At 35.5% G+C, this 15,532-nt stretch overlaps 1 protein-coding gene across 1 annotated transcript in view; it reads right to left on the bottom strand.

Moving 5' to 3' along the window:
- LOC129942339 (teneurin-m) overlaps positions 1-11,023 on the bottom strand; it is a 222,067-nt gene extending 211,044 nt beyond the window's left edge. The window contains exons 1-2 of the mRNA XM_056051212.1: positions 10,885-11,023; positions 10,714-10,823 (exon numbers count right to left, since the gene is read on the bottom strand). Coding sequence (XP_055907187.1) covers positions 10,714-10,780 — 67 coding nt within the window. The 5' untranslated portion in view covers positions 10,781-10,823; positions 10,885-11,023. The remainder of the gene's footprint in view (positions 1-10,713; positions 10,824-10,884) is intronic.
- Positions 11,024-15,532: the final 4,509 nt, after the last annotated feature.

The following is a 15,532-nucleotide window of genomic DNA, read 5'->3' as shown; positions in this document are numbered from 1 at the left end:
TTTTTGCCTTTGAATTATACTCTTTCACACAAGCAACACACATCCCCCACAGAGAGAAAAACTCAGTTTTGATTATCCTTGACACACATAAACACGCCACTACTTAATTCCAGCAGCAGCAGCAGTAGCAACAAAAATAACAACAACAAAAACGCCAAGAACCAAGAACCACACAGCGTTTTTGACATACGAAAGAAACAAGGGCACACAACATTCTTCAATTAACCCGCAGGAGCATTTTGTTTAGCTTGTTTTTTTTTGTTAGTTGGAACTTGGAAGGAAACACCGAGTGCGTCATGCTTCATCTGAATCAAAGCAATCATTTCAAGAATCAAGACTCGGGGAAGAATACCCTCGCGAGATTATAAAATAGGTTTTTTTTTCTCATTTCTCGAACAGAGGGATAGATGAATGGTTTTTGTTTATCAATTCTTTTTATTAATATTAACCACCACCCCTTTCCATATGTCATTCGTTTGAATTCGTTTTTATTTTATGAATTTCATGAATGAGTTGGAAAAGTAACAGAAGAACAATTGCAACATCTGCTTGAGATCAAATTCAATAGACGAACGAACGTGCCACAAAGTGCGCGATAATAATATCTAATGATACAGATGAAGAACCTTTTTGAGGGAAATGAGAAATAATAACACAAAAAAGCAAAAGCAAAGATACAAAACAAGAGAATTGAAAAAAAAAAAAATATAAAAAAATCATTCAGCAGATTGAAAACGCGGTCTTTTTGAGTGCATTGGCTAATTGTTAATACAAATCGACCTAATGGGAATTTGTATCTTTCTTTATTCTCTACACAATTCACATAGATACATTTGTATCTACATAGATGCATAGAAAGATAGATGATGGTTAGATAGAAAAAACCAATCATCATCATCAACATCAACATCATGAAAGCCCCTGCAGGCGATTCTAATCGAGAACGTAAACAACAACTTTCAGTTTTTCATTTCTAATGCATTTTACATTATTTTAATATATGAGTGTTCTGGTGATGGACTTCGTAAACCATACTCGTATGAGGGCTTCAATTTGTTCCCTTACCGTGCCATGTTTAACCCAACAAGAACTACAATCATTTCAGAACTTTAGGTTAATAATTGTATTTTTTCCTGAATCAAAGTTCTTCTGATTTTGTATCTTCCATTAAGGCCTTAACAAATTTTGATCATAAATCTTTGTTTCGAATGGCGATGCATGGTGTTTCTTGTGAATGAATAGAGGTTTTTGTATACGGTTGTGCATATCAACGCGTCTCACTAATTAACGCAGAAGTTTATTGAACATTTTTTTTTGAAAGGGATTTGTAAACATTAACAATTGAATGTGCTTCAGAAATATACAATAACAAAGAAAATAGAGGTGGGAAAGTTTATGTTTTGTTGTTGTTAAGCATATAATGAGAGTTTCATTGGTTGATAATGTCGCAACATTGTGGATTACCACAGGGTACTCATTTCACACGCATTTTGGTGATTTGGATTTTATTTTTATTTATTCTTTTGCTTTGTTTCTGCAAAATTTGTGTACAGTTTTTTGACAAGACTTGTATTCGAGCTGTGAATCAGTTCATATCACTATCGTTAATTCAGATTAAGCCATGAGATTTAAATAACAAGGTTACCCATTAATTTTTTTTTATAATTTGTACTTTTTTGTTGTATTTATTTTTTTTTGTGTGCAAAGTTTGTGTATTTATTTTTATACAACATTTTCTGCCGATGAAAAATTGAAAAAACACTTATTTAACCTTGTAACACTTTAAGTGAATACAAAAACTGAAGTTCAATATTTGATAACATTTTCAAGTAACTAAAATTTCATTCGTATACTAAAATTGTTGACCCAATGTACTTTGTACTGCCTTACTTAACTTCTCGTATCAATTTTCAGAAGTTCTCAAATATTTTTTTAACTGTTTTTCAAAAACTAAAGCTAATGCAATACTTAAATTTTCGACACCTTTATTGTATAGAATGCCATTAATAAGTGGAATTTAAAAAAATTGCAGAAATATTACACCTTTCGTTCTTAGTGACAAAACTTGTTAATTGGCGCCCAATGCGGAATTTTTTGTATTTGATAGAGTCTTCGAAAAAATAGCTTTCTCTGTAAAATATGTTACTTAAATTTTTTCCTATCGCATTGCAAAATAGGCGCTTTTTGTTCGTTCTTTAGCAATCTGTTATCTAGAAAACTTATAAACGTGCAAAGCTTGAGTATAACTCCCTTCTCTAGGATGGTGCTCCTGCACCTTACTTAGGCTCTTGAATAGTATTGAACGTAGAGCATTTAAATTGATAGATGATAATCTCATCATAAGTTCATTAACTTGGCTTGAACATCGTCGTAAGGTCTCTTGCCTGACCCTTTTTTACCGTTTTTTTAACGGCTTATGCTCTAGTGAAATAGCCAGTTGCATTCCTCCCCTTAAAGAGTTCAACTTATAGGAATGCTCATCAGTATACCCTCGAGCCCACTTTTTCCGTACTGTCAAATTCAGAGATTCGTTCTTTAGCCGTACTACACGAATGTTGAATACCTTACCACACTATGTCTTTCCTAGTCATTGCAATATTCAGGAATTCAAAACCAATGTGCACCGACATCTCCTTTTAAACCGTCTCTCCTCTTCCTAGTGCTCACACTGTGCCTCTGCATAACAAGGGTAGTAATACCCCCTTAAATGTGTGCTAATTATAAAAAAAAATCAGTATAGGACCGCCGTACTTTATTTTTCGTAATTGTTTTCGAATTTTCTAAAAAAAGTTGTTATCATAGTAAGTTTCATGATGAATATTTGGCATGTTTGATGTATGGAAAGTCATTTACTTGTCAAATCAAAACGCAGCAAAATAACATGTTGCGTACTTTGTGACATTGTTAGCTGGCGCCCAATGTGGGATTGTGTTGTTGTTAATGAAGTCGTTTAAAGTTTATAAATTCTTAAGTTTCTTGTATAAAGTTTTAAAAAAATGTTAAATATAGCTTAAAACTCAAAATATAATTTCTTTTATCTTCAAAAAGCAGCTGAGATATTAAACCCTACGTATTAAATGGTCAAAAATGAGACAGACATTTCCGCTTTAAATATAACGCACCTTAAGTGTAGTTCGAAATAACTTTTAAATTTAGAGATTTTTTTCTTCAACCGTACAATACGAATGTAATACTTATTTCGGTGCTAAAGTTTCTCCTGCAGATATTTAAAAGCAATGTGTATCTCCTAATTAATCCTACCCACCTTCCTAATTGATCGCAACGTGTAAACCATTACTCCGTTTAAGACTCAAGACTAGATGAAACGATTTGGATAATCTCCAATTTCTTGGATTCTCTTTCACCAAATACAAATATTAAGGGAATATCACATTCAAAATCATGGTGATCAAAAGATCATGGGGTTCCATTAGGTTCCACGTTTGGTCCCCACTATTTTAACGATTTTATTTAATTACTTTAATAATCACAGAAAAAGACTTGTGAATGTGAAAAAGTGTGAGTAAGCATGAATAAGCGTCAAAATTATTAATAAAAAAGGGAAACATTGTTAAAAGGACTCGTAAGCTCTGGTTTGGAAAACAAAATATTTGGTTCGTAAACAAACTCGAATATTTTCATGTGAACACCGAACTCCGATTACTATATTGAAATTACTTCATCTCATTAGCAAAAGATCATGCCACCATCGAGCTTTTCAACTTTATTAACAAACTATGAGATCTGTTCATATTTTTTCCCCAAACTATGAGATCTATTCATATTTTTTCCCATAGGAATTTTGTGCCCTATCAGGCTTTTATTTCGTCTTATTCAACTCTTTCACCTTGAATTATCACAGTCGAATCCAAATCCAAGTGATGTGAACACCGAAGACCAAACTCCTGAACAACCTTCATCCATAATATAATAATCGAATTGAATTCATCATTCATTCCTTATTACAAAATTATTCCTCCCAAGTCGTCCGAACCGAAAACCCCAACGATCGTTCTCGATCAGTGAAAATCAATTTTTCACTCTGATTACCATTGCTCCCTGTCCCATTGCTACTTAAACAATTTTTCTTCGATGAGAGAATCCAATAAATATAAATGTTCACCAAAGGCACCGACAACAATGATGCGATCGCGACGGACCAGACGACGCACGGTTGCAACGGACGCGACGTCACGGCGGCAGTGGCCGCCAAAGGGGTACCTGATAGCAGAGTTCTTCTTCGTCTTTTCCTTTGGTTTTGAGATCACTACTGTGCTCCTCGATCAATTGAAAAATCGATTTGCAAATAATTGTATTTCCCTACTGAGAGGCAACAAACAAAACAACAATGAGCCACCGACTGTAATTGCGCGAAAAATTGAGATACATCTGTAAAGTGAAGTACGCGAGCTTGAGCGCATCCATTTCCATTCCATGGGATGTGAGCCTGAGTACCTCTCCATCTCCATACAGCAACATAATGATCATGAATGGCGTCTGGGGTCTTCGCTGATCGCAAAACTCATGATTGCCCTTCTTCACACACACACTCACATATCGCCCCGACACGCGATCCCCAAGTACACACTACAACCTCCATACCACAAAACTGACGCGATCCGATGGGCCGCTGCAATGACTAAGATAAATTCGCCTAAAAAATCTCATACGGAACCAGGGCAAGGAACAGCTTCTGAGAAATGTACGAAATTTTAATTACTCCATCATGGAAACGTCCCATTCTGTAAATATGGTGCGATCGCGATCGAGATGATCGTCATCATCGTCATCATCTCTCTGGAATGGCTTTTTAATAAGTTTTCCAAAAAGATCACTAAAAGTCACCTTAAGAACCCATCAAAACAAAAATGGGGACAAAACAGAATTAAGAAAAAATAAAACAAAAATGGAACGAAATCGAATCGCGAGGATCATTTTGGCGATCTTCTTATTCTTAGTGCTTTACGATCGAAATGAGTTATGATCCCAGACCACGCAAGCTCGTAAAAGGATCATTAATATTCTTGGTTCGATCTTCGATGGTGGTTATATGGTGGATTTTATTTTTGGTTCGTTTGTTTTTGGAACTTGAGCGCTGCGTAGCAGCGGGTAGATGTTAGAATCATCGTCATCGTTGGGATCTTATATCCTTTTGTGTGAGACGGGTTTGACGCAGGCTGGACAGCAGCAGGAGCGTTCTTCTTCGACTCTTTTAATGACTTTTGAGCCGGGGATAACCTTTACCTTTACGAGCATCATCCAGGTATGTTCATTTTTGGCATGATGGTGCATTCCCTTTTGATGTGCGGTTAACACACTTTTATCCTCCTGCTGTTCCGTTGTTTCGGGAATTTTTAGGGAACACTGCCGTTCCGTCCGTTGCCATCAAATCATCCAACCCGACCGTCAGACAGATGAATGTTAATCCGAAGTTGTTCCCTTTTTTATATATTTTTTTTTTATTTTGGGGATTGTTCTCTTTAGTTTTTCGTATAACCGGGGAGAGCTGTCATGTCTTTTAGGTGAATTTATGAAATTTTGTGATGGAATTCACGTAAATCACTTTTTTTTCGTCTACAGTCTGAAGTCTGCAAACAAAAGTGTGGGCTGGGCTGTGCTTTTTTTGTGTGGAGAAGCTATGAAAATGGCCAGACACTCGCTGTTTTGCAACATGTGTGCTTCGAGTGTGTTGTGTGCAGGGTAAGCGAGTTGCATGCAAGTTTAGGGTGTTTTTCTCATCATAACAAAATGAACAACAGCCGCAGTGTATCGAGATAATTAAATTGGCAATTTAAAAAGTTTCCTTTGATATATTATGACATTAACATGAGGCGGGATATGAATATAAAAATACATATATAAAACAGAAAAAAGGAAAAATTTGGTTTTTGATTTCAATATTTTATTTTTATGTATCATCCAGGTTTGGCTTTGGGTTTTTATGTTTGATTTTGTGATTAGTCTTTTGGGAATTAATGGAAATTGGAAATGTTAAATGGAGGCTATTAAACCGTCATGGAGGAACATTCGTAATGGGTTGATGGGAATTTAATATTTTGTTTATTGTTAGATATTGAAATTCTTACTCAATTTAATACAAAGAAAGAAGACAGCTTTTTATTGGAAACATACCTGGAAAGAGAGAAAAAATGAGGTTAGATTAATTTTGAAATGTTTTTATTTGAATATAAAAGTTAGGCAATAGAGATAGAAAACTTTGATATTTATGTTTTGACCATATTCGAGTTGGATCTTTTAAATTTAATAACAAACATGAAAATATTCCTTATACAAATTTTTGATCACAGATTTGTATAATATTTGCGCTTAATTTGTTTTTCCTATTTTAGCGGATCTCTTCACACTGCGGCACTGGATACCTTACCCTTACTCTACCAAACAAGTCTTGATATATTTATCAAACAAATAGCTCCAAGCTCTACTATTGCCGTCAAAGCTTCATCGCAGTGAATTAACAACAAAATTGGCCACTCCGTGGTTCTTAGGTATCAAGAATCAATTCCAAAGCACACCAGACTTCACCATCCAACAATGGCAATTAAACGACAGAAGCTTCCAGATTTCTATACCTTCCAGATTTGTTTGTGAGGATAGGACGTTCCTGGAAGACAAGTCATTCCTCTTTTATACAGATGGATCAAAAACAAAAGAAGGGGTTAGTGGAGGTGTGTACTGTGAACCACTGAAATTAAGTCTCTCATTCCGCCTTCGAAATCATTGTAGTGTGGTCCAGGCGGAACTTTTGGGAGTCTTATCCTGGATTAAAGAAAACGTGATATTAACATCTGATATCCGTGTTTTCTCAGACAGTGAAGCCACTATCAAATCTCTGGAATCTGTCTCTACAAACTCTATAACTGTCCATAACTGTCCATCATCTTTAATGAAGATGACACAACAGTTTAATATTCACATCTGCTGGGTGCGGGCCCATTGAGGCATTCCAGGAAACTGTAAGGCAGATAAACACGCCAGGAATGGTACAGTACAACTCATTCGTTTAGCAAATGCTGGCATACAACTCGATAGATGTAAACTATTGCTAATACAGGACGCTACGAAGAAGGCAAACGCCAGGTGGAACAACATCATCACGTGTCAGGTCACAAAAAACATCTGGCCTACACTAGATTTAAAGTGATCAAGGTGTTTGCTACCTCTAAGCACATCGCATATAAGCTAGATAGTCGGTGTCATAACCGGGCACTGTCTAATAGGAAAGCGTGGCTAGGCGTATTCGCAAATGACTTTTGCAGAAGCTGTATGAACGAGGAAGAGGAGAAAACAGTAATTACCCAGGAGAACTTTCTTTCGTAAGGGACTCAAACTGGTCAATATTTAGTCATCTGGAATGTTTTAACTTTTAATTTCGATTATTAAAAAAATAATTATCTTTTTTAACAATTCTGTAGGACAAAAACGAGTCAGAATGTTTAAAGAAATTCAAAATTAAAACGTTTATTCAAAGGCATAAAGTAACAACATACTAAAACTATTTCTATAAACTGATTGATATATTTGAAAACATACAACAATTTATTAAAAAAGCCTCTCTTAAGATTTTCTAAAAAAAATTGTAAGTATTTTTACTTGTTGAAGATAAACTTATTTCGCAGGTATATTTCATATTTCTTCTTTTTGTAACCAATATAAGACGATAGATCTTTACGAGTTTATGAAAAATATTGAAATAATGTAAAAAACAATTTTGAAAAATTTAAGCAGATTTTTAAAATCGAAGATCGCATTCGAAGTCAGGGGCTCTACTCTAAACTCGATTCTTTTTTTGATCCTATTCGAAACTCATTTCCGATTCTACTTTTAAATCGTTCTTCGGATGCCGGTTATACCAAATTTGTTTTCAAAAAAAATTGTACTTTCGAACGAGTGTCGAGTTGTTTGACAGTTTTAAAAACACAAAAATAAAACAAAACAAATATAAAACATCAAATGTTCTGACAAGAATTATTATTACACAAATGCACACCGTTGGAATTTGGTTCAAGTTGCATGGAAATAAAGAACGGTACGATCAAATTGAACGCAGAAGAATAAGAGATCATTCCAAAAACTTGAACGCATTCTTAATTAAAAATATGTTTAAGTTTTGTTGAGAGCTATAGTCTTTGTAAAGACGGATTTATGTTCTTACTTAACACAACATATATCATCCGACATGACTACTCGCAGAAGACAAAATGCTGTTTCGATTAACATTGAGTTATCAACAGCATTGCATTTTTTGGAAACAGGAGGTTCAAATCAAATGGGGTGGCGCAACAGTCCGTTGTGAACCAGGGCCTAGTGACTTACAACTCTCAACCATTCCTGTGTGCGAGTACTGTTGTCAGGAATGGAAGGGACCTACAATTTAATGCCGAATCCGAACGGCTAGTTTGAGAAAGCACTTTTTCATGACAAGAATTACTCTTGAAGGATTTGTCAATTCCTCGCAAGAGGCAGTACCCGCGAAAATTAATTTTTTTTTTAAATTAAGCTGGCACAGGCAGGGATTGAACCCAAGACCCCTTGCATGACAGTCCAACGCACTAACCATCATGCCACGGGTACTACGGAAACAGGAGGTTACCAAAAAAAAAACCAAATCGGTGGTGACAAGAACGCAGGAATTTCACAACAAACCATGCCAAAAATACTTGCCGTTTTGACTTCAAGCTGATGATTATTTTTGAAATGAATGAGGAAGAAAAACGAAAATCCAAACGCTGTTTTTGGCAAAAATCAAGAATTCCCGGTTTAATTGGGATGATAGATGGAACTCGTATTCAAGATTTTACTAACACTTTCACAAAAAACAACTTCACTCCCAGCACATTTTATGTAGAGTGATTTTGCCTTTTTTTTAATTCTACTTTCGATGTACGTAGTTCCTCGTTTATATGAAAGTTCATAAGCAATTTTATTGTAGAATCGAGTTACATAGAAGGGCCCATGCTCTGCAAATCAACTCAAAAAGTTGTTTTTCAAAAGCACAAAAGCATTAAGTTCAAGGTTTCTCAAACATTGGAAAATCTCACACAATTTTGCATTACGAACGGATTTCATGATACAGTCTTTCGGGATTACGATGGAATTTATGATAGAGCTGATTATAAAACTTACGATTAGGAACTTCGATGGTAGTCGAAGAAGTACCCGACGTGAAGTATGTTGTTGTTCGAAAGAATGACTATGGTAAAGATAGAGACAGAGAGTACCCAATTTTTAAGCTTAAGTTTTAAGTTGTTCGGCAGCCATCGATAGTAAACTCTCTGAGTGAATTTGTAAACATGGACAAATTTGGACTTCGTTATGTGATTCAAAGCTTTCATTTGAAAGGCGTCAATACAACCAGTTTCAAAGCAGAGCTAGATTCTACTCTGGGGAGTCTACTCCTTCGTTTACAAGTAAAATATTGGGTAACAGAATTAGTACAACCTGCCAAGACAATCATATCATTGGTCGACCAAATGAGGACTTCATGACAGAAATGGTGACGAAATTCCACAAAATGGTGACCATCGACTGAAAGTGTGCCAGCTAGCAGACATGGTAGGCATTTCAAAAAAGTGATGTTCTCGTAAATCACATATCGGCTGAAAATTTGGACATAAGAAAGCTGTGCGTAAGATGGGTGCTGCGATTACTCACAATGGAACAAAACTAGCGTCTCGTGAGGATGTTTTAATAGTGTTTGGCGTGGTTTGTTAAAGATTTGCCATCAATGAAAAGGTGGAGTCAGCGGTTGATATGGCTGTTTTGAGGAGCTCGACGAACGGTTCTCACTAAAGACAGGGTAACAAAGCTATTGAACATCACTGGGAAAAGTATATCGAGCTAATAGGGAGCTATGTAGAGAATAAAAGGTATTTTCCCTAAATTTCTTGTCTTTTCTTTAAGGTTGGATACTTCTGGGAAGACCCTCGTATGTTGTGTTTTACCTTAGCCATAAGTTAACCACTTTTGTGTTTCATTAAGATTGTTTAAAAACTTAATGTGAGACTGACACAAAAATTAATACAAAAAAAGTAAACTGGAGTTCTCTGGCAACATCATATTTTCAAGGAATAATTGTAGAAGAAAACGGGTCAGCAAGATATTGTCTTTATCATAGGAAAACACAGGTGAGCATGAGATTGGATATAAGCTTCGAAATGAAAAAAAAACAGCACTGCAGGATAGACAATCCAGTGTGAAACACGCCGAGAAGAATAAATGAATGCTTAAAATCGAAATTAAGTAATGCCGAAGAGTCAGCAGACTAAAATTCAAGTGTAGAAGAATATATTTATGACTACTTAAGAGCTTAAAGTAGCTTTAATACATTTTAGAACCACAACGCTTACTATTACGCCAAGTAGTAGTTGAAGCCCTATATTCCGAATGGAAACACTCTCCAAAGGTCTGAGACGCTAAGATACTCGTACATAACAAAGCGAACCCTTTCTACAATTTAAGATCTTGAAAAAACAGAACCTAAAATAAATTCAAGTAACTGAAGACGAAAAATTATTTGACACTCGAGTAAAATTTTATTTATCAAAGTTTAGAAAGGAAAACGAAATTCAAAGGAAAAAATTATATGCATCACCAAAATAAATCGTTACTTTCTTTGTCCCATAAATTTGTGAGGAGCTTTTAAATATGATTTTTGAAAACGGCGCAAATATCTTTAACTACTAAATTTTATACCTTTTGGTCTTGGGAAATTATTAGGTTTCATGTTTGGAGGCTTCAATTTAAGATGATCTTCTCTCATTTTATCTGCCACGAGTTACAAGTCCCAGGTCGAAAGTTTCTCACTTTAAAGTAAACTACTTTTGAGAAACTGTAATACTTTTTTAGTTGATGTATGTATATTACCAAATGAAATCAACAGCACTTTGAAAAACTAATAACACAAATCTTCTTCCTAAATACTCTTTAGTTTCTTGAATGCTAAAATCTTATAAAAATATAAGGTGATATTTTTAAATTCTATAATACTGAAAATATTAATTGAGCTACATATAATCCAGAGCATTTTCAAATTTCGAAAAAACTAAGTAAGTGACATTTTTCACAGTTCAAATTTCCAAAGGTTTTTTAATTCTTGAGCCTTTTTCTTAATGGTTTGGAATGATTATCAACTTATTAGTCAAATTTTTTGAGGTTTTAATCAATAGATCAATATAGTAACTGCCGATATCAACATAGAAGAAGAAATGCACTGGCAAATGCTTTAAAATCAACTGATCCAGAGCCTACTATTGTCAATGAAGCATTTTACGTTAAACCTTAATATTTTGTTTAAGTTCCTACTGCGATGTTTTTGCCAGTACTCTCATATAAGTCCGTCTGTTGGGTCCTTCACTAAGCCCAGATAAGGTGAGGAGAAATCAGCTCAATAAAGTTACCTTTAATACATTGCTCATGCTGGAGACTTAACGTAGAATAGGATCTACGATGCCTTGCGGTCTGGATAGATAAATAAGGAGTTTTGTTAAATTAGGCCTGGATGATGCCGATAATAGTCTCAAAAAAAAAGAAATATTGCTGTTTTACAAGCTCACAAGAGACTAGGGCGGGATCACACATAAAGCGTTACTACGATTTGCTAATCAGTTTATCGTATCTTTTAATCTGTGATTTAAACTTATAAGTCGCTCTTAGAAAATAAGATTAAAATTTAATCTAAGACTGACTTGATTTCTTATTCAAAATGTTTACTAATGATATTTTCTTAGAAGAATTAATGTTGAAAACTCAAATTCTTCATTCAAATACAAGACTCTCTACCAGAGATGGGTTAAATGAAGTCCTCCTCAAACATATTCTTTACCATTATTTCACTTCTAAATAATGACCTTCTTATAGATATATAGCCTCTACCAATAGTCTAAAAGTCTATTTCTCCTTAAGTAGATTTCTTAATAACATTAAGTAAATTTTTCGCTAAACTTTCATAAATCAGAAAGTTGAAATTTTGTTTCCTTTTTTTGATTTTTCAGCACTTTTACTTTATTTAAGCTATAGGTACCTATTTAGCTGATGATGTTTTCAACCCTTTTCTATACAAATACATTTATAGGTATTCCCCTGTGGTTTTCCATTAAATTTTCAAAAAAAAATAAAAACTTTCTCACTTTTATTCATCAAAAACTTAGTCTCAAGAAACAAGCAAAACCGCTAAACCTCAAACCCTCAAAAACAACAAAAATTCCGTTTCAAAATTTTCATCTCAAATAATTTGGAAATAACTTTTAATTGCTCGTCAATGCTAAACACCTCTGCTAACCAAAAACTTAATGACCTCATTGAGGGTCGGTTGGTCCTATACGAACTTATTTCAAACCCATTTAATCCTATTTAATTAATTAATTTCGGCGGCAGCGCGGCGGAGGCAATGGCGAACGTAGAGGAAGCGAAGTGGCAGCGTCGTTGGTGGTGGATGTATAGGAAGCAGTTGGCAACTTGTGTGCAATGTGAATCAAAGCCCACCAAATCAAACCACACAAACCAACTCAAACCCGCTGAGTGCCTCGAAGAGTACTGCGCCCTTCGTCGCGTCGTCCCCACCAAAAACACTTAACATTACTTTGCTTATACAATTGTACAGATGTACATCATATAACGTTGCTATTCAAGTTGAGTTTTGAATTTGAAGGGAGAACTTGAGGAGAGCCAGCATATCGTTCTGTAGATAGATACTCGTAGATATATTTTTGAACCCACCACTCACTCGATATCCTGGTGGCACTCTTGGTGAAAAGTTCAATCATCCTCCAGGCATCTTTAAATCAACTCCAACATCCAATTCCAAAATCCAACTTATTTGAGGGGCTCTTTAGTTCTGGTTCTGGTTGGAGTTCGGGTTTTGGGTTCTCGGATCTGGGTCTGGGTATCTGGTCCTGGCTATATTATTATGATGCTCTCCCTTTATATTATTATTTATTTGCGGTTCATTAATACTCAACGATTTCAAAATCGCGAAATCAGTTAGACCAGCAAAATGGCAGGCAATGGCGGAGTACGGACGTAACCCGGATTCAGTGACGGCGACGGAGACGAAGACAGAGACGTAGAAGGGGAGTATCAGCAATGGTAAATCATAAATAAATAAAGCTGCAAAGGGTTCGTTCGTTGCTGTTGCCGTTGCCGTTGCTGTTGTCGTCGTCTGCGTTAGTGGTGGAGTAAAGTCGTTTGCATTCCAGTTGGAAATTCAGAAATTCCGTTCGTGCACTTATTTCGAGGCCAAAAGTGTATTATTTTTAGCGTTCATTGCTATTTTATTGCACTTTTACTCGCTAAATGAAGGAGTGCCATCTACCCTTCTCCTGACCTAGCTGTCCTCCCCGCTTACTTCATTGAATGTCCAAGAAAGACGCGGCCAGCATACCAAGGCAATTTCGGGGTCAGAAGGGTTCTTTTAAAATCCGAGTTTATTAAAATCCAACCCCAAAGAGTTTAGGAGTCAGGAGAACTCTCATCATTTGGACAGTATAGCAGCGCAGCGCAACGAACATACCCGAGCACTTCGTCTTCAGCCATAGTGCAATATCATCATCCCTTAGCCAGGGATTTGGGCTTAGCTGGAAGAGCAGCAGAGAGTTCGCAAACACATTCAGTCGGTTACTTTTGGCAAACTTCATGTCCATTTTAAATTGCCATAAATTCATGTGTCTGTCTGATGTCCTTCCCAGGATCCGTTCCGTTCGGCTGGATTGAGGGGCGAAGGGGGATGAGGGTAGAAATAATGTTCAACACACACAGAAATCAAGGGGACAGCCAAGCAAAAGGAGCATTTGATGTCCATTCGGGCTGTTTACTCTCACACCAAATGTGGATACTCCCCTTCCATCCCTTGACTACACTGAGTCGGGAGAGATTCCTGCTTTAAAACTGGACATATACGAAAGGACGACAGCAGTTCTCCGATCCATAGATGTCGCTTTGGCGTTGTGTAGTGTATCACTTGTCAGATTAATTTACGTGTTTATATATGCAAAACTCTTATAAAAGCGTTCGTCCTTGTCGTCCTTTGGAAATTATGTTTGGTGTGTATAGAATGTATACCCATATAGTATATAGAGTGTCCTCCTGGCTACGAACGAGTAAAAGAAGACAAAGAGAGAGAAAGGGGGGAGATATGTGGATGATACATCAACAGCATCGGCTTCTGTATGTTGTGCTTTATAAACTTTTTAATTTATGCAAATTGTGGACCTTTCAGGCAAAAGCACTCATACCAACATTCATCCAAAAATACACGCACACTGATGACACAAAATAAAATCAAAAACATTCCTTAATAATATATCTACATACATATGTCTGTAATTCTGTATGTATGCATATTGGTATTGAAAAATTAAAGTATAAAACCATCAAAACCTCATTCCACAGTAACCTTTCTTATTAAATTTTCCCAAGGGATAACTCTCTCAATGGTATGAGTTGTGATATTAATTTTTCGTGTGTAAATTTGTTATACGTATATAAAAATATGAGTAGGTACACATCTATGACATATCCTTGAAAGGATTATTTATGAAACAAAAGATGAAGGCATGTCGTTGGTGTTTTTGTTTTTTTTTTAAATTTGTATTTGTGTTTTTGTTTTGTTTTTAAATTGGTGGCGAATGTGGAATTTAATTCTTAAATGTCTCCGTGTGGGTGTGGGTATTCGTTCTAGGCCAAATGTATGAGAATCGTCCTTTTTCTAGGTTCCTATATGCATGTGTACGTACATCAGAACACAACACAAAAAATATGAATGAAAGGAGCGAGTATAGTGAATTCTTGCAATTAGAATTACTATATCTCGAGCATGAATGTGGAAAATTAGAATTTCATAGTTAAGTAGGGACAAACTAGTAAAATTGTAAAATTGTAGCTCGGCGAACTAGATTTTGTGGAAGGACACGCGAAATTCTAGGATGAAACAAAATAAAAGTTTTTTTTTGTGTTTTTTTTTGTTTTTGATTGCGTTGGAAATTGTGTTCTTTATAATTTTATATGTTGCTTTTTTATTTTTTTATAAAGTGAAGAGTCTCTAAATGGTTTGTTCTAAAATGCTGTAAATTTCTCCCTGATGCTGTTTCTGTTGCTCTGTGTTGTGCATCAGCAAGGATATTAAAGTTACGGTTGGATGAATACATCAGAGAAAGAGGACGAGCTGTAGTATAAGGAATACATTTAGTTTTTGGTTTGCTATGTACAATTTTTAATAACACCATAATTGCGAAGGATAAAATATTTAGTAATGGATTCACTGGACTAAGGATTTATGTGTGTTCGTAATTTTGAATTCACAGATGAATTTTGAAGGGAATTTGTTTTTTTTTGGATTTCGAATGAAACGTAGTTGGTTTCTGAGATTGCGTTTCCAAAACGAATTTAAATTAAGATACACTAGAAGATATTTCCATCCTTTTATTTATTAATATATTTCATGGTTTTCATTTAAGTTGCAGTTACAGGATGTCGAAGGGTATAAGGAGGCGAAATCAGTTTAAAGCTGCAACGCATA

Source organism: Eupeodes corollae, chromosome 1 (genome assembly GCF_945859685.1).
Source record: "Eupeodes corollae chromosome 1, idEupCoro1.1, whole genome shotgun sequence".
NCBI classification, from domain to species: domain Eukaryota; kingdom Metazoa; phylum Arthropoda; class Insecta; order Diptera; family Syrphidae; genus Eupeodes; species Eupeodes corollae.
This window is presented reverse-complemented; position numbering and strand designations above follow the sequence as displayed.